At 45.4% G+C, this 22,476-nt stretch overlaps 1 protein-coding gene across 2 annotated transcripts in view; it reads left to right on the top strand.

Annotated features, from left to right (window-relative positions):
• Cacng3 (calcium voltage-gated channel auxiliary subunit gamma 3) overlaps nucleotides 1-18,251 on the top strand; it is a 95,629-nt gene extending 77,378 nt beyond the window's left edge. The window contains exons 2-4 of one of the 2 annotated variants that reach the window (XM_005064454.4): nucleotides 3,498-3,581; nucleotides 11,149-11,289; nucleotides 17,185-18,251. In XM_005064454.4, coding sequence (XP_005064511.1) covers nucleotides 3,498-3,581; nucleotides 11,149-11,289; nucleotides 17,185-17,696 — 737 coding nt within the window. In that variant the 3' untranslated portion in view covers nucleotides 17,697-18,251. The remainder of the gene's footprint in view (nucleotides 1-3,497; nucleotides 3,582-11,148; nucleotides 11,290-17,184) is intronic. The other variant, XM_013117418.3, reaches the window with a different exon arrangement.
• Nucleotides 18,252-22,476: the final 4,225 nt, after the last annotated feature.

Here is a 22,476-nt window from a genome sequence, read left to right as displayed (position 1 = left end):
CTTGTGCAGTAAGCACTTTTCCCACTGAGCCATCTTGCTAGCTCCAGTGTCAGTACACTTCATTGATGGGACAAAATGCCTGATATGTGTTCCTTTTAGCTCGCAGTTTGAAAGACTCCAGTCTGTGGTCAGTTGGACCCACTGCTTTTAGGCTTGTGATGAGGAATCATGAGGGCAGAGAGGCTACTCATTGTACAATATAGTGGTTGCTACAAACAAGAAGAAATGAGAGAGGGATTGGGCTGAGGACAAGATACAGCCTTCAGTCATGCATATATCCAAAGACTCACTTTGTTTACCATTTCCAGAGCCTCTAAGTCTATTTAGCTATAAACCCATCAGAGGATTAATCCTCTGATAAACTTAGAGCTGCCATGATTCAATCATCCTGAAGACTGCTTCATGGGTCTTCGGAACCCAGGTCAAGACATAACATGCTCAGCAAATGGGAACATAAGAACAAAACTGTGAAATACAATAGTAAAATTAATGTCTTTTCTTCAGGGTTAGGAGAAAGGTTATTATTTGTTTTTCCCTCCAAGAATTTCCTGAGTCCTCTTTCCTAGATCTTTACAGGATTCTGAAACTATTCTTTGAATCATAACCAAAGATATGGTCTACATATCTCATCACAATTACTGTGAAATGCTGCTGGCTTGAAGCCTACTTACAGTAGTGAGTAGTAAGAAGTTAATAGTGCTCTTAGTTTTGTAAAATAGTCATAGGACCAAGAATAGACACAGCAATGGAGGTATTCATGGTCTGATGGTGAAGCCTCAGGCTTTAAAATCTCACCAGTTAGGATGCCTTTGTTATCCTCAGTGCCCCATCGGAACTATCAGTATTAACAGACTCGCCTCAAAGGGTGTTGGGCTTCATCAAGGTGCCCGGCCTACTGGAAAGACTTATTTTGTGTTTGGGCACAAGGGTATGAGTTGAGGCATGTGTACATGTGTATACATGTTTATTTGTATAGAGGCCAGAGGTCAATGTTGAGTGTCTTCTTTAGTTGCTTTTTTTTCTTTTTTTTTTTTAAAGACAGGATATTATTATGTACCTTTGACTGGCATGGCTAGAACTTACTATGTAGACAAAACTGGCCTTGAATTCACAGAGATCTGCCTATCTCTGCCTTCAGAGTGCTGTGATTAAAGGTGTGTAACATCATGTCCAGCCATTTATTTTTTTAGTGTGTGTGTGTGTGTGTGTGTGTGTATACCACAGAGCATGTGTGAAGGTCAGAGGACAACTTTTTAGAGTCTGTTCTTTCCTTCTATCTTTATGTGGGTTCCAGGAATTAAATACATACCATTAAAATCATGCAGCAAACACATTTCTCTACTGTGCCAATCTTGGAGACAGGGTCTCTCATTAAACCAAGAATTCACTAATTCAGCTAGACTGTCTGGTCATTATGCCTTGGGAATCTCCTGTCTCCACCTTCCAGCACTTTCATTACAGGTAGACATCACCATTGCCACAATCAGCTTTTTATGTGGGTTCTGGGGGAGCTGAGTGAAAATCCTAATGGTTAACATCAAGTCCTACAGCCACTAAGCCATCTTTTCACCACAGAAGCACTTAATAAGTGGCAGCTATTATGGTTATGCACCCAAGCTTCACAAGAATTATATACACATATATATTTCATAGATGGCCTTTTCTCATTTTCAGTGACCTCGCTGAAAAGCATGGCTGGCTCTGTCTGATTCTCCACCTTCCTGCTTGGCTCTGCCCTACACTGCCCCTCACCTCCCTTTCTCCGTCTTTGCAGACAGGGAAGAGGAAACACAAGCATAATTTCATGCTGTGCTGTGAGACATTCTGAATAGTGTTTGTCATTTATAAGAACTGACAGAGTCATTAACTGCCCTAGAAATTGGTTAATTGGCTAGTTAATAAACACCCACAATGATTATCAAACACACACAATGAGTTGAGTCAAGTTTATGCTGAAGAAAGGAAGAAAGCAGAATGCTGACAACTTCTCTGTGGGTCTGAGTGAGCTCCACAGAGGTGGGGGGAGGGTGACTGTCATCTCCCGAAGGAAGAGATGACTGGAAGGACCTGTGGTAAGAACTGGCAGGTTGGAGACAGGGGACTATTCCCAAATGTTGGCTCTTTGCTTGCCTAAGTGACTGGAAGTGAAATTTTCCTTTGCTCACTTGTCAAATGGGAAGATGAATCAAATGCTTCAGTTCTTCCTCCCTTTTCCCTCACCAAGGCAGGATAGGGGCGACCCTACACAAGCCCTCATGCTTCCTAGTTCTCTGTCCTTCTAAGATGGCAACGGCATGCGATATCTAAAACACAGAGTATTTTAGACTCTTGGTTTTTATTGAATGCATTTATTTTCTGTTGTCTCTGCTGATATGTTAGCTGTGGCTCACTGTGACAAATATCCAAGACAAACACTGTGTGTGTGGTGTGTGTGTGTGTGTATGATCTAGGCCTTGAGCATGCTAGGTAAGTGCTCTACTACTGAGCTACTTCCCTCACCTCATTTCCTATTTTAATTTTGAGAGGAGGTCTTGTCCAGTCTCTCAAGTTGGCCTTGACCTTATCACATATCCTAGACGGGTCTCGAACCTGCAACCCTACTGTTTCCACCTCCATGCCATTGGAATCACAGGTGTGTGCTACAATGCCTGGAAGAAATCAACTCTTAAGGAAAAGAAGTTTACTGGAGTACGTTGATTCTGAAGTTTTAGGGCATGGCTAATTGGCTCTGCTGTTTGAGGTTTTGGTGAGACAGAACATAGTGGTTCCTGTTGGGTAAGACATGGGGGAGGTAGCAATGCTGCTTTCTTCATAGTAAATAGGAAGTAAAGCTCCTAAAATCTCTTTCTAAGGCATGCATCCAACAACCTAGCTTCCTCTTTCTGAGCTCAAATGTTCTAGCATCTCCTGCCAATGACAAAAGTGTGTGTGTGTGTGTCTGTGTCTGTATCTGTGTGTCTGTTTCTGTGTGTGTCTGTGTGTTTGTGTGTATGTCTGTGTCTGTGTGTATGTCTGTGTCTGTGTGTATGTCTGTATCTGTGTGTATGTCTGTGTCTGTGTGTGTGTCTGTATCTGAGCGTTTGTCTGTGTCTGTGCCTGTGTGTATCTGTCTGTGTGTATCTAGGTATATGTCTATGTGTGTGTCTGTCTATGTCTGTGTCTGTGCCTGTGATGTGTCTATCTGTATGTGTATCTGTAAGTGTGTTTGTATGTGTGTCTGTTCATTTGCTGGAAATTGGACAAGCTAGGAAAGTGCATCACCACTGAACTCTATTCATAACCTCAGGTCTATCTTTTAATGCATGGGCCTCCCAAGGACATTCAAGAACCAAACCATAGCAGCTAGTTTCTTTTTTGCACCCTGCTTAAACCAGTTGTTGGGCCTCTATGCACAGCTTCTGATGACCAGGGGAGTATATGCAACATGGAATTGACCATCCAACCTGGGTCCCAGTAACACTCTTCCCTTGGCTCAGGGCCCTGTGTTGTTTTCACAGGTGCTTTCCGAGGAGTGTGCAAGAAAATTGATCACTTCCCAGAAGATGCAGACTATGAACAGGACACAGCCGAATATCTTCTACGTAAGTTCCCCTGACTCTCTAGTTTCCCTGGGGGGAGGAAGAGGGTCTCCTGCCATCACCCAGTTACCTGTGAGAGTGAGTCTCCTCATTATCCGACTCAAAGTGCAGACATACATTCCCAAGGCTCTGATGTCGAAGTTTCTTTCATTTCGATGAGCTAGAAATAGAAAGGAGAAAGAGCGGGTGTATCAGAATTGAAAGGTTCATTTTAGTCTCCTTAGAAGAAAATCTAAGGAATTTTCTTCAGCTCAATACAGTTTTCACCTCTCCAATGAGTGATTTGAGGTGCTAATGGGCAAGGTGCTAATGGGTGAGGTGCTAATGGGTGAGGTCCCCAAGGGCAAGGCCTAGCATGATAAATACAAACTAAAGTTCACCTCTCCTTTGACTTCTCTGCAGTTCCAATCCTGCTGGGACAGGGACAATATCTCTGTAGGAATTTTCCAAGGTCAGTAACCTGAACTTGGCATGGGCTGTTACAGGCACAGCACAGGACAGCCAGTGCCATGTAGGGTTGGGATGTGATAGGCTAAGCTTTGACCCTATTTGACTTCCTTCCAGTAAGGTTGGTCCTGGGGCAAGCTATTTCAATATGTTAACTTTCTTCATCTGTTTTGAAATGGAAATTATGCCATCAATCTGACAAGGTCACAAAAATTAAATGAGAGAATGTGTAGTATATTCAGCCCTGAGCCCAACAGGTAATCATGACGTAGTATATGTCACCTCTGGTCTGTCTCATGGAATTAGAAAAAGCAGAGTCAGATGCAGATGGGGCCTTACACTGGTCCAGGCACAAGGGAGCTTAGCGTGAGATGTCATTGTCATTTCATTAACAACAGATATCAAGTTCAAGCAGAAGGAAAATTCCAAAGAATTATCTAATTTGCTATTTAGGAATGTTAGGTTTAAGATAATTTTTTAAAATTGAGATTATAAATGAAACCTCCAAAAAATTGTCTTATTCGGGTTTTGTTTGCGACTTGGAGACCATGTATCTTGGTCCAAAGTGGATAGCATTGTGTGGGGAGAGCGGTGTGGGGAGAGGGGAAGATAGGAAGAAAGAGTGGGAGGGGCAAAGGAGAGGGCAGGCTGGAGAGAGGGAGAGACTCTAAGCTGTGGTGGATGAGATGTCAACTGGACTCCCTCAAAAAACAACTTTGAAGTAAATACCAATGGGATTTTCCCAGAATGCCCGTTGTTTATCTGTGCTTTTCTTTTCCACTTGGAAGAAACAGTTTATACCTGCCTTGTTGGAGACTAAACAGAACTGTGGCTTTCACTCTACAAATCACAAACTGATTTTCATTTCTCTGGAGAGCTTGGTTGTTTCTCTGATCATTTCCCCCTCCTTCAGGGAGAGAGTCCTCTGCTTCATTCTCCAACAGCCGCTGAATCAGGAGAAGTTCAAGCATCAGCCTTTGCAAGCTCCCAGGTTCCTTGCCAGGAATTTTAGAATCTTTGACTGCCTTGCTCTCCTTTCCTGTTGCTGTGGTGAAATATCCTGATTCAAATGCTTATTTTGAATCCTTATTTCAACTCACAGTTCAAGTTATGGTGTGTCATTGCAGGGAAGTGAAGGCAGCTGGCCATGTCACATCCGTAATGGTGAAGAAGGGGGTGGGAGCATGCCGCTGCTCACCCCCCTCTCACCACTTATGCTCTCACACCTTGAGGGTAGCCTGCTGCTAAACCCCTGCATCTCAGTGCCATCCATATCTGCGACTGTGGTGGAATATCAGAGCCTGTGTGATTCATAGAGAAGAGAAGCTTTCAGCCAGGCAGTGGTAGCTCACACCTTTAATCCCAGCAGAGGAAGGTGGATCTCTTGTGAGTTCAAGGTCAGCCTGTTCTACAGAGAAAGTTCCAGGACAGCCAGGGCATCATAGAGAATCCCTATCTCAAAAAAGCAAAATCCCAAAGCAAAACAAATCAAAATTGTGTATTATGGGAGAAAAGCTTCTTTGGTTGACAGTTTTGGAAATCAGGAAACCCACAAGCACGGGGCTGGTGTCTGCTCAGTGACACGGGCTTTCTTGCTGGATCATGTGGCAGAAGTCTGTCAGCCCCAGTTTCCCTCTCCTTCTTAAAGCCTCCAAGGGCTACATCAGAGCCCAGCCCTCTGAAGTGGTATAATTCCAGTTACCTCCCAAATGCCCCACCTACAAATACATGAGCAGATTTTTAGATTAAGTCTCCAGCACAGGAATTTTGAGGGACACAGTTAACCCATAGCATCATACAAGGCTAGCTAATAAGACCCAGGTTATGTCAACTGTAGACTTCCCACAACATGACATGAAGTGCAGCAAAGCTCAGCTCTATTGCCAATGATGAAATTACACTCAAATGAGCTTACCTCTGACTCTCAAGTGAGAGGGTTGGCCACCAACAGGGTTGCCAAGTTGCTATTGTGCCATTTTAGAAACAGCCTCACAATTAGGAGCAGGACGGACACACACAGACACACACACACACACAACACTCTTTAGACCAGAGCAGAAAAATGACAAGTTTATTTAATATGCTGCAGATACGATGACAGTAAGAGAACAATTGTTGGCATAATGTGCTGGGCTGCTTTGGTGGGGCGGGGTCTTCATTTTGCAGCTACCATCATTCATTTGCATAGGGATAGGATAAGCCACTATCACCTGATGTCCTGCCCTGCATTCCCCACCATGCAAATGAGGGCAAATCTGGTTGGTCCATGTTCAATCCTAGACTGAGATGGCTTTATAGGAGGCAGAGGCATCTCTGAGATGAGGATTGCAGTTTATCTCCATTCTGCCAGAGGAAGCTCAGTTTCCTGTCTAGAGATGCTTCCTGGACAAGGTGGCTTTGAAGACCTGCTCCCGTCCTGACTTCAGTCACAGCCCTTCTTCCACACATAGCACATACATGTTTCAGACACACCTTGGGGTGTGTGTGTATGTGGTGGGGCCCTCCTTTGTTCGTTTGTTTTCAAGACAGAATTTCTCTGTATTGCCCTGGCTGTTCTAGAATTCACTCTGTAGGTCAGGCTGGTATCGAACTCACAGAGATAGAGATCCTCCTGCCTCTGCCTCCCACATGCTGAGATTAAAGGTGTGAACCACTACCAGCAGCCCGGTGGGGGCCTCGTTTGTGACAGGCAAGAGACAAGTTTTCTGCCACGGAGCTGTCTCCAGCCCTTAGCTTTTCTCTTTCCCTTTCTCTGTCTCTCTATCTCTGTCTCTGTCTCTGTCTGTCTCTGTCTGTCTCTGTCTGTCTCTGTCTGTCTCTGTCTCTCTGTCTCTGTCTCTGTCTGTCTCTGTCTGTCTCTGTCTGTCTCTGTCTGTCTCTGTCTGTCTCTGTCTCTCTGTCTCTCTGTCTGTCTCTCTGTCTCTGTCTCTGTCTCTGTCTCTCTCTCTCTCTCTCTCTCTCTCTCTCTCTCTCTCTCTTTTCTGGCAGGATTATATTACCCTGGCTGGCCTTGAAGTATAACCTTGTAGCCCAGTTAGGCCTTAAACTTGTGTTCCTCCAGACTCAGCCTCCTTAACAGAGTGTTTAACAGGCCTATGCCACCAGGCCAGTCCAAATATACACTTTTATAATCAACCTTATCACTTCCAATGTTGGGAGCATGTCCTTGGGGCACATTTCAAAGGTTAATCATTTTTTTAATTAAAAAATCTTTTAATCAAATAAACTCATTACACTGAATATTCAAGCAAACCCTGCCAATTCACAAAGCAAATGGTCTCTTTAAAGGTTGATTCTCAGACTGGCAAGACGGCTCAGAAATTAAAGACGCCTGGCTCTCAGCTTGACAACCCTGAGCTCCAGCTCAGAACCCACAGAGGAAGGAGAAAACTGACTCCTACAAATTACCTTCTGAGCACCAAACACAAACACACACAACCTTCAGTGGTATCCAGGCCGAGAGTCCATTTGCAAACCCACACATCAAATGTGGAAATTTTTAGGAGTTATTTGATGAGTTACTCCCAAGGCTGGGCCCATTAAGCTATACCCACACTCGGGATCCTAGCTTCCCTGGGATCATATGCTACCAGAGGACCAAAATTACCATGAGGACCCTGTCTACCTCTTCTGAGTATTAAGGGGACAAGGAACCCCACCTCCACTGAACCTTCTGAGGTTTTACTGGAATGAACTAGTAATAAACACACTCAGCTGGAGAGAGGCTTACAAATGTGTGGGTGTGAAGAAAGGGAGGAAATTACATCTTGTTGGGCAGTCACCAGAGCACGAGTGCCGATCTAAAACAACTTAGAAACCTATAGACTCCTTTATTCCATTGGGGAAGAAGGAATGGGGAAAGCAGACAGCTTTCCTTCAAACCCAGTAGACCTATTAAATATGCAATGGCCCGGAACAAACTCTGACACCAGAACACACAATGAGTTGTAAATGATTCTCTGTGGAGTGGCAGTGGAGGCAGCCATGGGTGACGAACAGAAGTCTGTCCAGGTGTGTCAGCAGACTGCGAGTTGAGGTAATAGAAACGCAGGGAAGGGACTAGAGTAATTGCTTCCTCTTTGGTGGGTCCAGGCTTCAGGCAGATAAGAGTGTTCCCCAGAAAACCTCTGCTAGCATTTGGAGCAGGGGCATGAAGCTAGGATGGGGAGAATGTCACAAGGTCAGAGGAACCTTGACACGGGACCTGCTTTTTAAAAGGTGTTTCATTTACTTTAAATCAAATTACTCAGCATAACAAAAAAACAAAACAAAACAAAGCCTATTATATTTTCAAGTTATCATTCTCTTAGCCCCCAACATAATCCAGGGTAGTAGCAAAGACAGCCAGGGCAGGCCACAGGCTCAGGAGAGACTGATCTAATCTGGTCCTTCCAGGGCCCAGAACCCCCCCCAACACACACACACACACACACACACACACACACACACACACACACACACACACACCTTGCTTCTCTTCTTTCAACCAGTTTTTCTGGCCGTTTGAAAGCCCTCCTAAAATGTCACCAGGGGGTTGGGAAGAACACAACTATCCAGCACCCCTGATTGCCCATGCCTCCAGCCTGAGACATCTTGAGGCAAGTACAAAAACCTCCATCTCTTCTACCTTAAGAGAACCTACTCCTCTGTGCCCTGCACCTTAACCCAGTTACCACTAAACACACAACCAACCCAAACCTGTCACAGTGTCTAGAAAGAGTTTTGACTTTCATATCTGAACAATGGAAGTGTCCAGTGAGCTAAGTCATGTGACTGTGAGGGACACGAACTCAGAGCTTTGAACCTCTTAGAGCCAAAATAAGCTACACCCCTATCTGCCTCACCCCTATTATGCGACTCTGGCTGGCAGGTGACAGTAAGGTGCCACCATTCACTTCACTCCTAGAGCAAGCATAGCAAGTGCTCATGAATCTTTCTCACAGCTCGTATCGGAGCCATCAGCTAATATGTCCACATAGAAAATATTGCCCGAATTCAATCACTCACCTTCCATGGTTCACTGCCACTAGTCTAAGCCATGCCAGCTCTTACCTGGACCTCTGCAGTTCTGTCAATCACTCAGGACCCGAGCCCTGGAAAAGTCCTTCTCATTGCACCTATGTAACCATCTTGAATTTTTAAACAATTTTGCAACAAGACACCTCATATTTTTGCTTTGCACAAGGTTCTGCAAACTATGTATGTGGCCCTGCCTGTGGTCTCTACTAGTCTACTAGAGCACAAGCCTCGTGAGGATAGGGCCTGTAGCTTTCTTATGTATGTGTGAGCACAGAATCCATTCAGTCTCTTTATCCAGGCCTGAGCATACTGCAACCAGAACAAAGTTTATGCTGCCTGTTACTGAATATTTGGGGTGAGTTTTATTCAGGGGGCCCCAGAACACACTCTTAGCCCCACCTTTACAACTCTTCTCAAGCCAGTGTTATTATTGAGAATGAGACAGTCCATCATGAGTGCCCAAGCTTGTCCCTCCAGTCAGGTAGTCTCCACATTCCTGGGATGTCCACGCCTCCATCAGTTATCATCTTTCTGGACATCTGGACCAGTCAGCTCTTTGTACTCATCCAAGAGCTGCATGGTCAGGAGAGTTCGAACAAACAAGCCATTAATAATACATGCATGCCGATTAACTTAGAACAAGCCAGCATTAGCCATACAGAGGTGCTTGCTCCTTCCTGTAGTATGAAATACAGAGTGAGCTAACTGCTCTCCCATCCCCCACCAATTCAAGAAAATACAGCCAGTCCCTGACTTAGGGCATTTCATCTTGGGATTTGCAAACCCTTCAGTGGTTTGAAAGCAATGCATGCTCAGCATAGCCTGGTTTCACATTTCAAACTTGGGTCTATTCCTAAACCTTCAACATGTGAACTGATTCTCTTATGGGGTGCAGCAGCAGCCGTCATGGCTCCCAGTCAGCTTGCCAGCTGAGGGGAGAAGGCCAACACTCTGGTGTGCTGTGTGGCTATGAGGTTGGCCCATCAGTGTAGGAAATGCTTGCTGCACCTACAGTATTTTTTGGCATTCTAGGGTTCATCAGGGTGTAACCCGTTATAAGTTGAGGATTATTAGATAGTGTATGCTCTTATTCTAGGTAGGATCATATTGACTCCTGCCATGGACTCTCAGGCCTCTCCAGGATCCAGGAAGTCATCAAGGTCACAGCAGGGACCAGGAGTCCCCAGACCAGCATCTCTTCCAAAGACATGGTCCTTAAGAGTTTCTGCTGCTGCTTCCCAGCACCTGGCAGGGTGCCTGGCATCTAGTAGGCGCTTAATAAATATTTCTTGAGTGAATACATAAATTCATTTAATCATTCTGTGACTAAATGGGTTTTGAATGGGTATTGCCAGGCTCTTTACTATGCAAATACAGGTGTTTAAGATTCTGCATTTTGATGAGCTGCAAATGGGCTGACAGGAATCCCTGCATTCAAGACCGCCTGCATAATTTGCAGGTCTCAGTGTAAACCTAAGATACTGGGTTCCAGGCTCAAAAGACAGATCCAAAAGATTTTCAGTTAACCGCTGTCCCTCCCCCCCTCCTACCCCCTCCACTCCCCCACCCCCCCTCCCCGCACAGCCCCATCATGGACAGGTTTTGATTGCCATTGTTTGTTTTTAATTATTGTTTAATGTTGCCCTCTGTTGGGCACAGGGATAGCCTCAAAGTCAGCGAAACCTCACCAAGGATCTGGGGCTTGCACCATGTTCACCCTCAGGGCCCCATCAGGGACAAAGTATGATCTGGTTACTAGGCTGAGGCAGGAGAGGACAACACTCCACTCCAGGAGATCTGGGAAGTTAAGAAGATGATGGTTGAAAGTGGAGTCCTGTGTGACTCTAGGTTCCAAGCACCTTTGTGTAATTTACAATGCACACTACTGGTAAAATTGCTTAGACTTTCAAGATGTTGACGGCCACCAAGTGCTGGGTCTCCAAAACACAGGCCCCTAAGTGGCTGGCCATGTCTCACACCCCTATGGAATATGGACTTTTCTCTAGTCGTGCACTGCTTGGTTCTCAGACACCCCACAACCACAGATGGTGAGTCCCAGGGTTGGTTAGAACACAGATGGACACTTCTCTCCTTCTCTCCACAGGGGCTGTGAGGGCCTCCAGCGTCTTCCCCATCCTCAGCGTCACGCTGCTGTTCTTTGGGGGGCTCTGCGTGGCTGCCAGCGAGTTCCACCGTAGCAGGCACAGTGTTATCCTCAGTGCAGGCATCTTCTTCGTCTCTGCAGGTGAGCATCTTGCCCAGGCTTTGAGATCTCCCCAGACAACAAATGAAAGCCAGAGCCACACCAACAGTGAATGGTCAACTTGTGCACAGCTGAGGATTCCTTTAGATAATAAGAGGCCCAGACTCTAGCCAAGGCCAGCACAAAGAGAAAACATGGAGGAAACAGATGTAAGGGTCTATTGAGACAAAGGGGCAAAGAGACAGACTAACTAAACAGCAGCCAAGCTACGAATGCTGAGTCAATAATTAGAGGCCAACCTGGGTTACATAGTGAAACTCCAAAGAGAGAGGAGGAGGAGGAGGAAAGAGAGGAGAGGGAAGAAGAAGAGGGAAGAGAGAAGACAAGAGAGAGAGAAGAGGGAGAGAGGAGATAGAGGGAAGGAAAGGGTTGAGAAGAGCTTTGAGATACCTACTTGCTAGTAAACTGCAAGCATTCAAATCCCATGTCCTCCCAAACATCCCTGAAGGGAACAAAAGCAATAGCCCCAGATGTCCTCAGGGAAGACCTGCCATCCAGCCAGAGCAGCTCTGAGCAGCAGGACTTGCCGGGTGACCTGGAGACAAGGGACTACCTTCTGGAATGTGTCCCAGTTCTCTCACCCACCACCTCCTCTCCTCATCTTCCTCTCCTTCTGGGTTTCCACACTTCCTTTCAGGTCTTTGCCCTCTCTTCCCATCACTCCTCGCTCCAGGCAGGTCAATGCTAACTGGATGAAAGGCTTTAGGAAAACAGAAAACATGGCAAGCATATTCATCATTTTTCTCATCGCTTTGACAACATACCGGACAAAGACTGTTTGGAGAAGAAAGGGTTTCTTTCAGATCACAGCGTGAGGGGACAGTTCATCATAGTAAAGAAAGCATGGCAGCAGGAACATGAGACCGCTGATCACATTGTGCCCACAGTCAGGAAGCAGGGAGAGATGAGCTTGTTTGCAGATTGTTGTCTTCATTTTATTCAATCTAGGACCCCAGACCATGGGATGGTGCCATTCACATTTAGGGTGGGTCTTCCTACCTTGATTAATACAGCCTAGAAAGTCCCTTCCAGATACGCCTATAAGTGCTTCTTAGATGATTCTAGATACTGTCAAGTTGACAGATATTATTAACCACTTGGCAGGGGTAGAGAAATATGGCTTTGGTGGTGACCTTCAACTTTGCTGTACAGTGGTCTTTTACACACAACGAATACTTTCCAAGAACCCTAGTAGATGCTGAAACCAAAGAGTAGTATCACATATGAAAGTGTATCTTATATGTTGAAGTATAGTAAGCACTAATAATAAAATAGAAGACTCATAATAAACTGTAACATGCCTATTCATTATTAATATGAATTGCTTCTTTCTGGAATTTACTTGCACTGTTTCCAGACCAAAAATGACTGTAGATAAGTGACACTTTGAGCTTGTTGTGGCCTTGGGAACTATCACCAACATCCTGGTAACTTGGCTTCCTCACCTCCAACATGGCAAACAACAGTGGTTCCCATTTCACGGAGCTGGTGGAAGGGCACTGGGCGTGCAAGTTTCTGATGCTATTGTCCCCAGCAACAACATATTGTCAAGCATGGAGCTCAGCATCCTGGTCCCCTGTCATACCTTGCAAGGGTTCTTTTTCCCCACTGTTCCTGCTTCTACAGAATGAGTAAGAGAGATAGCACTTCACTCTAACCCCAGGAGAACCCGTCAGACCAGGGAGAAATTAGTATCCTTACCCTGGGGAGATGAGGCCAGCTAGAGGTAGCTATGGCTTCTGACCATGTTCGATGGTGACAGGTGTTAACTGGAAAACCCAGAGACTTGGCTGACTTTGAGGAATGTTCCTCCAACTAGTGGCTCTGTCCTGGCTCTGATTGACCAACCAGGAGAAAATGCACTAATGTTGTGTTGATGTGACAGTTTCCAACGAATGAGATAAGATCATTATTTTGTTCCTCCAGGGGATTGTTAGGGAAGAGTGTCATCAGCCACTTGCTTTTCAGTATCGTGAGGGATGACAGGTAGGTTAGATACTGGGGACCATGAGAGCCCTGAGGGGATGCTTGTCAGGATTTGACCTCTCTACTAGTCTGCCCCTGGAGCCCCAGGAGCCTCAAATTTTCCACCTATAAAATAACAGAAGACACCCCACTCCTCAAGGTGTTTTATGGTGCTAAGGTTTGTGGCTTCATTACAACTTTTTATTGAGCACTTACTGTGTCCTGGGCCTGATAACAAGGTCCAAATGCGTGAGCTCTGAAGCCTGGCTGTACAGTACTAATCTTCCGTCTTGGATATTCTTCTAGTCGGATAGCATCAGACAAGTTACTAAACTGCTCTGTGTCTCAGTTTCCCCACCTAAAAGTTGGGGTAATAATGGCTCTGCCTCTGCAGGCTGTTTAAAGGGTTAGACGAGTTGGTACAAATAGCCTAGGCTAGAACCGTGCCTGGCACCCAGTGTGGCTCAACACAAAGTAACTGTAATATTCTTTGTGCGTTTAATGTGTGCGTCAACTCCGTTCATTCATTGACTCAACAAACATGCCCTGTGTTCTGGCTTTGGGCCACATCCTGGGCTAGAAATTGGAGCAAGAGTGACAAGCAAGTGTCTTGTCCCTGTTCTCAAGGAGCTCACAGTTTGATTGGAAAGGCTATTGTCTATACCTCATTACAGAAATCTCTACCCACCGTGGCTAAGAGTCTTGGATTCAAATTCTGATTTTATCATTTCCTAGTTCATATTGACATAGAAATTTACTAATCTGTGTTGTTCCCCTGACTATACAAGGGAATCCTTTATTTCAAAGCAGAAATATTGCAATGCTTCATTGAACCAATGAAGAAAAGAGTCTGCGTAACGAGGGGCATGTAGCTAAGTAGTACTGCACTTGCCTAGCAGGCTTGAAGCCCTGGGTACCATCTCCAGCACCATAAAATAAATAAATCAAGTCACCAAAGACTTTGTCCAATGTCCCACTCATAAATGCCCTGTGAATGACTAACAAGTCACTCAGCATCCCGTCTCTTTAAACTAGTTTGACATTAGAACATCTCTGTGAGCTTCCCTACCCTGCCCCCCCCCCAGCAGAGCCCTCTTTCCTAGGACTTTCTAAACTTTGTCAGCCATATTTCCCTGCTGGCATAGAGGAGAAAGGGACCATCGCCCTGGGCACTCAGGGTATCAGTAGAAGCATTAGTGAGCTGAAGTGTCTTTGAAGTCATGTGAATTCTGCTTTCTCCTTCTTATATCCCTGTTCATTTTAACATGAAAGAATGTCTTCCACTACTCATCCAGGCAAATTGACACTGGGGGAAGAGAAGCCGTTTTTCATCCTGGGGTGGTCCTTGCAGCCTGACAGAGCCGCATCTGTCATCTTCCGTACCTGAGAGAGCCTGTGACAGGAAAAGACCAGGAGAAAACACAGTGCAGAGTCAAAACTTGACCCTTGCCTGCTAAGGGCAAGTCCTAGATGGACTATGGCCAGAGTCATATGCAAAATATTTGTAAGCTCTCACACACACATGTGTACCAGCCAGTCAGCATGGTGGCCCTAAAGCAACTCTGCTAGACAAATCTTTATTCTATATTTTAAGGTTTATTTTTATTTGTGTATATGTGTTGGGGTGGGGAGTGCCTGCAGAGGGCAGAAGAGGAGATGAAATTCCCTAGAGCTGGATTTACAAGCAGTTATAAGCCTCCAGACATGGGTGCTAGGAACTGAACTCAGGTCCTCTGGAAGAACAGCAAGCCTCTAGACAGAGCTTTCGATAACCCTGTAGTTGTCTGACATTGGGGATATCTAGAGAAGTACAGGGCATTCAAAGAGGGGAGGGAGGGCTCAAAAGAGGCTCCTGGGATGGTTACTTACCAACTAGTGCTGGAGCCTGCAAAGAGGGACGGACTCCATATAGTGCTGCCCAACAGACAGTGAAGATTTAGAGGCAAGGAGATGCCAGTTGGTACATCAGCTCCCTCAGTCATTATTGGCAGCAAGCCTGAGCCCCTGATATAGAAGAACAAAAGGCGACATTTCCCCTTTGGAGCAAGATTGTGAGTCGGGCAACTGGAGGTGAGCAGGGTTCTGAGCATCACTCTTTTCCACCATTGCCTAGGGAATCAGTTCCTCTCCTAAGGGGTAGGCAGCTGGCTATTATCAGTGTAGTCTATTGGCACTTGAGGGAAATAAGTGTATTAATAAGTCAAGACTCTCTAGAGAAACATAACTGGCATGGGGCAGTACTGGGTTAGCTTACACATCAGAGAGGTAAGTAATCAGTACTGGCTGTCAGTACTTGCACACTGGAGAAGCAGACAACCCCTGAGTTACTCAGTCCAGGAGCTGGAAGCCTCTACTATCCCAATCTGTATTGAATGCCCAGAAGCTCCCTGGAAAGATCTGGTGTTAGTCCTCGTTGAAAAGCCAAAGAATATGAAGTTCACTGTCCATGGACTGTGGCAAAGGCAACAGATGCACACACTCAGAGTGGTGTTTGTATGTCTGCTCTAACTGGGTCCTCCACCCCCAGCTTATTAGATGGCATCACTAAAATTCAAGGAGATCATTCCCTTAGTTACAGACCACATAAGTCCAATAGAGTCTTTCAGTAGTCCTACACATATTTTGTTTGTTTGTTTTTCCATACTGGGGATTGAAATAAGGCTTCACGTGCTAGGTAAGTAAATTCTCTAGTTTAGCATTGTGCTATCTCCGCTAGCTCTGGACTTTTTTGTTACTATTTTGTTTTAAGGTAGGGTCTCTCTATACGGCCCTGGCTATCCTGAAACTTACTATACAGACCAGGCTGGTCTCAAAATCACAGAGATCATCCTGTCTCTGTCACCCTAGTGCTGGAATTTAAGGTATGCACCACTATGCCAAGCTTCTAGACATTTTTTAACCAGTCAAGTTGATAATCAAGACATTGGAGAGAGTTTTTGTGTTCCCTGAGTTCTATTATGTCAACAATGGTTGAGCTAAAGTGTGTCTTATTCTGTGCAGAAAAAAAAAGAAAGACTTGGAGGTCATGGGTGTAGCTCAGTGGTAGAACAACACTCCCCAAGTATATAACAAGCTCTGTGTTCCATTTCCAGTATCAGCCGCCCACCACACACACACACACACACACACACACACACACACACACACACACACAAAGACTTGCTAAGTAACCATCCTTCTTCCTCCAGAGGATAATTAACCTCCAAACTACAGTTCCACACTGTGTGTGTTCACTGGTCTCCAATCAACATTTCCATCTCCACAGATCTGACATGCCCTACTCCCTAGCTGGTCCTCCCTGCTACTCAAGGTGCTACTAGCCTCATCAGCATCCAAGCTACATCCTTGCAAGTCATTCTCTGTCCCTTCTCTCACACTTCATAGTCCACAGCCTTGCCTCTCCTGTCAATTGTCAGGATCCAGCTCAAATGCCACCTGGCCTTCAAAGAAAGGCACTTGTCTCTCTCTCCATTCCATATTCATCTCTGATAGGGTCCTTACTGTATTATTCTCTAATTGCATTTACATGTCAGTCTCTCCAGCTACTGGTGAGAAATTCAAGGTCAGGGACCTGTAGCTTGTTCACTTTGCCATCCTTTTGAGTTAGTGTCAAGATTAAGTGGTGATGAAATGGGTTGTTTCACGGGCGAATGAATGCATTCTGGGTTCTACAGTACTTGCTATGAGTAGACAATGTCTTCGTTAACTGACAGTGTTAACTGAGCATCAGAACTTGTCATTTCCCAACAGACAGCCCTTGCAGGAATTGCTCAGCTGTGGGATTTCCTGGCTGTGCTCCACTGTCTCCTCTCCCTGTTACTTCCATGTGTCCTATCAGTACTTCAAAACTAAAAATGGCCATTGCCTCTGGGGCTTTACAGAATGCATATTTTTCTTTTCCCTTTCTCTCAGGGCTAAGCAACATCATCGGCATCATAGTTTATATATCAGCCAATGCTGGAGACCCTGGGCAGAGGGACTCTAAAAAGAGCTACTCCTACGGCTGGTCCTTTTATTTTGGAGCCTTCTCTTTCATCATCGCGGAGATTGTGGGTGTGGTCGCTGTGCACATCTATATTGAGAAGCATCAGCAGTTGCGTGCCAGATCCCATTCGGAGCTCCTGAAGAAGTCGACATTTGCCCGCCTACCACCCTATAGGTATAGATTCCGAAGACGGTCAAGTTCTCGCTCCACTGAGCCTAGATCCCGAGACCTGTCTCCCATCAGCAAAGGCTTCCACACCATCCCTTCCACTGACATCTCCATGTTCACCCTCTCCCGGGACCCCTCTAAGCTTACCATGGGGACCATCCTCAACTCTGACCGGGACCATGCTTTTCTACAGTTCCACAATTCCACACCCAAAGAGTTCAAAGAGTCGCTGCATAACAATCCAGCCAACAGACGTACTACGCCTGTCTGAGCTGACCTCTGACCTCTGCCCCGCCGCCCAGCACAGCCTTGGGGGAAGTGTACACAGATGTCTCTAAGGTTGCATGGCATGGTCCTCGTGATGGTATCACTTCTTACAAAGAACGAAACCAAATGGACTCAACTCCCTCCCACACTGGTCCCTCATCCCCAGACCTTAACCCATCTCCTTCCTCTAACCTTTCTCACTCATCCCTTAATGTTACCCCTCTCTGTGTATCTGTGCCAGGTGTTTTCTTTCTTTCATTTTTTTCCTTCTTTGCTGGAAGGACCACAGCATTCTTCCCTTCTTGGGAAAGGACTTTACTAAAAGTCAAAGGTGTGGTCACAGCAGTGGGGCGATGGACTTCCAAAGCCCCATCAGTTGTATGCATAGCTGTCCCCATTGTCCACCCACACAAACTCTCAGGAAACCCACCACACAGGTGGCCCTGAGAGAGGCATTCACCCTTAAGTGTTAGAAAAACATGACCAGATATCAAAGATGTCAGTGCCCGAAGCAGTTAATGTAATAAGCACTCGTGTTATTAAAGGTTTTTGCCTTGTACCAATGGACTGGGGGTATTTTGTATTGTTTCGTTTTCTGAGTATTTCCTTCACAAATTTGCTCTCCTGCCACAAGCCCAGTTCGTATCCCTCCTAGAAAACCACACTTTTCTTGTCCTCTCTCTAGTGATCAGGAATGAGTCCCCCTTTCCCTCAAGACCAGTGAGATCTTCTTTGTAGTCTTTTCTGGCCACCTGATCCACTGGAGGCTGCTAGGAAGAGTGGGAATGCTGGCCATTCAAGATCTAGCAGTGACCTTCAAACCTTGTCTCCCCGTCTGAGAGCCTGTGGTGCCCAACCCCAAGACATCTGGCCACAGCCCCCATCTCTTGTCTGTACATGTAATCACTAGTGACTTAGAAAGAATGCATGTATGCATTTATGTGTCATTTTGAGACAGGGTCTCATGTACCCAGGCAGGCCTCAAATCTGGTGTGTAATGGAGGATGACTTTGAACCTCCTAATCCTCTTGTTTCCACCTCCTAAACTCTGGGATTACAAGCACGCACTTCCACACCTAGTTTATGTGGTGCTAAGAGCTGTGCATTCTAGCAGAGGGTGCTATCAAAATCCCCGGTCTAGGAATCAGATAGATAGATAGATAGATAGATAGATAGATAGATAGATAGATAGATAGATTCCTAATTTTATTTTATACATGGATTCCAGGTAGAGTGAGAATTGGATTCGTGGTCAACTCATACTGTTATAACAAAACACCTTGGACTAGGTAGCTTAAACAACAGGCATTTATTTCTCATAGCTCTAGATCAGTGGTTCTCAACCTGTGGTTCTTGACCCCTGTGGGGGTTGAAAGACTTTTTCACAGGGCTTAAGACCATCCTGAAGACCATATCATATATTTGCATTATGATTTATAACAGTGACAAAATTACAATGATGAGGAAGCAACAAAAGTAGTTTTATGTTTGGGGGTCACCACAACATGAGGAACTGCATTAAAGGGCCACAGCATTAGGAAGGCTGAGAACCACTACTCTAGATACTGAGACATCCAAGGTCAAGGTGCCTGTATATTTGGTTCTAGGCAAGAGCCCTCATCCTAGCTATCTTCTTGTGTCCTCATGCAGCAGGGGAAAACATCTCTTTCATTCTCATAAACTATTCATGTCATCATGGGGTGTGTGGGGCATACTCACAACCTCGTTAACCCTAAGGATCAGCCCAAGGTTTCATTTTCATATACCATCACACTGGGATTTAAGGCTTCAGCATATGAATTTTAAGGAACCATGGCATACCACACTGTCTATAGAAAACATTATAAAAGTCAATGGAAGTGATTCTATATGAAGGGAGGGGAGAGTGTCCTTATGGTGACTCTGGGAACTTTAAGAGAATACAGTGAGGACACCACTAAATGACTACTTAATTCTTTAAAGCATGAATGGCATGTCCCCTCTCCCAGTAGTGCTGTCATGTTTGGCACATATGCAGGGCTTCACAGTTCTATAGAACTTACTCACCTTGAATCCAGTCCCAGTGGGAGGCAAGGTCACTGTACTAAGCGCTCACCCTTGCCACCCCAGTCACTCAGGGTCATATACACGTTTAAAGAGGACAAGGTTGATCCTCCCAGGAGCCTCACAAAGATGATATTGCTAATACTATCGTGGACCAGTGAGGCAACTAAGGCAAGAAACGGTACTCAGTTGCCAAGATTCAATCCTACAGTGTGGTGCAAGTTCCAACCATTTAGGAACTTTCTCTGTGCATTTTATTATAAAGTGCAGACTGTGAGTGAGATGGGATGGAGAAATGGCTTAGTAGGTAAAAGTTTGCCACCAAGCCTGACAACCAGAGTTCAATCCCAGGACCCACTTGGTAAGATGAGAGAGAGTACAGCTGCTGCAAGCTACCCACTGACCTCCACATACACGAGTGCCCCACTCCCGGTAAATAAATGTTTAAAATAGTGCTCACTGGCAACAATTCGTTTTGTTTAATGCTTAGCAGCTGTTGTATGCAGCTCACATGTGCCTCCAATTGTCTTCTTAATCATCAAAATAACCACATTTTAGAAATCACTTTCTCCATTTCAGTATATGAGGAAATACAGACTCAGGAGTGTAAGGTATCGTAGGCACTAATAAGCAGAGTCACATCCAGCCTCTGCTTCCTACATGCAGCAGGATTCTCTACTCTGCCAGCATTTTCTAAACCTCAGCCATCTGAGCAGTTTTATGAGACAGTTCCTGTCCCTACAGCACATCAACAATTACATATCTATTTTTTTTCTCTAAACAGACTCGGCTTTTCTTTTCATAAACAGATTTTGGGAGGTAATTCTATATAGTTTATCTACTAGAAAGAGGAAAATGGAATTAATTCAAATAAACAAATGCTAAGAGGAAAAATACAATAAAAATAAAATAGTCATGCTGCCTTCTAGCTGCTGCTGGCCCTGCAGCTATCTTTTATCAAAAGTATATCACCCAAGTACAGGGAGTGGTAAGGAGAGTCTAGCTCAGGAAGCTGACTCTTCCCTTGGTTGAATCAGCAGGAACAGGAAAGAGAAAGAGGAACGGGTCTCACTTGGCGATGCAATGCTGTGACCTCCTTCCACGTGTGGGCTGTGGACAGATCCTTGGGAGGAAAGGATTTAATGACTGGAGCCGTTAGGTGACATATACTGTGAGGAGGGAACGGCAGCTTCAGGCTGATGTAGGAACCAGGACTTAGTCAAGATCAGGGAATCTGGGTCAGTGGTTCACAAGCAGGGGGCCAGCCCAGAACATCAATATGAAGTTATTTTGCAAAGGCCAGATAGCTGGAGGAAAGGCACAAGCATCTTACTCCTGGAAAGACCCTTTGAATCATCCAGGCTGCCCGCTGCAAAGATCTGGCACCAGGAGCCCCAGGAGACCTTTACTGGTCTGTTCAGCTGACTAGCATCAAGTGCACACTAATTGCATCCCCAGGATTCTGGTTAACCTTCATCTTCAAAATCCCCATAAGAGGGGCTGAGGAGATGGCTCCATCAGAAAAGTGCTTGCTGTCCACCGGAGTTCAAGCTCCAGAACTCAAGCAAAAACTCCATGTGCAGTGACCCTCGCCAACAACCCAGAAGACAGGAGAATTCCTGAAGTTCACCAGCTAGTCCCTAGCCCAACTGGCAATCCTCGGGCCAACCGGAAACCCTGGAGTTCACTAGCCAGTCAGCTTAGCCAAACTGGCAATCCCCAGGCCAACGAGAAACCCTGTCTCACAAAGACAATGTGGATGACCCCTAAGAAACAACATCAGAGGTCTTTCTCTGGCTTCCACTTGCATGTACACACATGTGCGTGAACACTCCCACACACCTGCAAGCACACACACACCCCACCCCACACAATTCCCTTCACCGATCCTCTACCTTCCATGTTAAGCACCATGTTACAAACGTCACTTATTTTGTCCTGTTGAGTCTTAATCTTTGAGGCAGTTATTATTAAACCACTGGATAGGGTTAGACTTAAAAATGCATAGCAATGTAGAAGCCCGACCTCACAGCCTATGCAACAGCCATCACCGAGGTTTCCTGGTTGCTCCATCATGGCACACTCCATCTCCTCTACGAAGCCTGGCTCCTTCCCCTGACTCACCATTTCTAGACCAGCAACATTCCCCCACCCTCAAAACCAGAACCTGGGCTTCTTGTCCACTTTTTAGTGTGCAGTCTTCTCACCCTTCCTTGAGAACAGATACTTTACCCTTTCTACAGGGGAAGCTTGTATGTCCTGGTATTTAAGCACCACACTAAGAAGCTATAGCTGACAAGTCTGAACCCACAAGGTCGTGAGTTGAATCCCCATCACTACAACTAATTAACCAAGTGACCAATCAATAAAGTAAAAACAAGAATCAATGGGCTTGTTAGGAGGGTTGAATGTATAGTCATAAGTCATTTGGAAAAGAAATTGACATATCGCACCATCCAAATAAACACAGCCACTCTTCAAGTGTGAGCAGCATCCACATAGACACACACCATTCATTCTTCAAGTGTGAGCAGCATCCATATAAACATAAGCTATTCTTCAAGTGTGAGCAGCATCCACATAGACACACACCATTCATTCTTCAAGTGTGAGCAGCCTCCACATAGACACACACCACTCTTCAAGTGTGAGCAGCATCCACATGGACACACACCATTCATTCTTCAAGTGTGAGCAGCATCCACATAGACACACATCACTCTTCAAGTGTGAGCAGCATC

The sequence above is a fragment of the Mesocricetus auratus genome, unplaced genomic scaffold, assembly GCF_017639785.1.
Source record: "Mesocricetus auratus isolate SY011 unplaced genomic scaffold, BCM_Maur_2.0 Super-Scaffold_4256, whole genome shotgun sequence".
In the NCBI taxonomy this organism is placed as follows: domain Eukaryota; kingdom Metazoa; phylum Chordata; class Mammalia; order Rodentia; family Cricetidae; genus Mesocricetus; species Mesocricetus auratus.
This window is presented reverse-complemented; position numbering and strand designations above follow the sequence as displayed.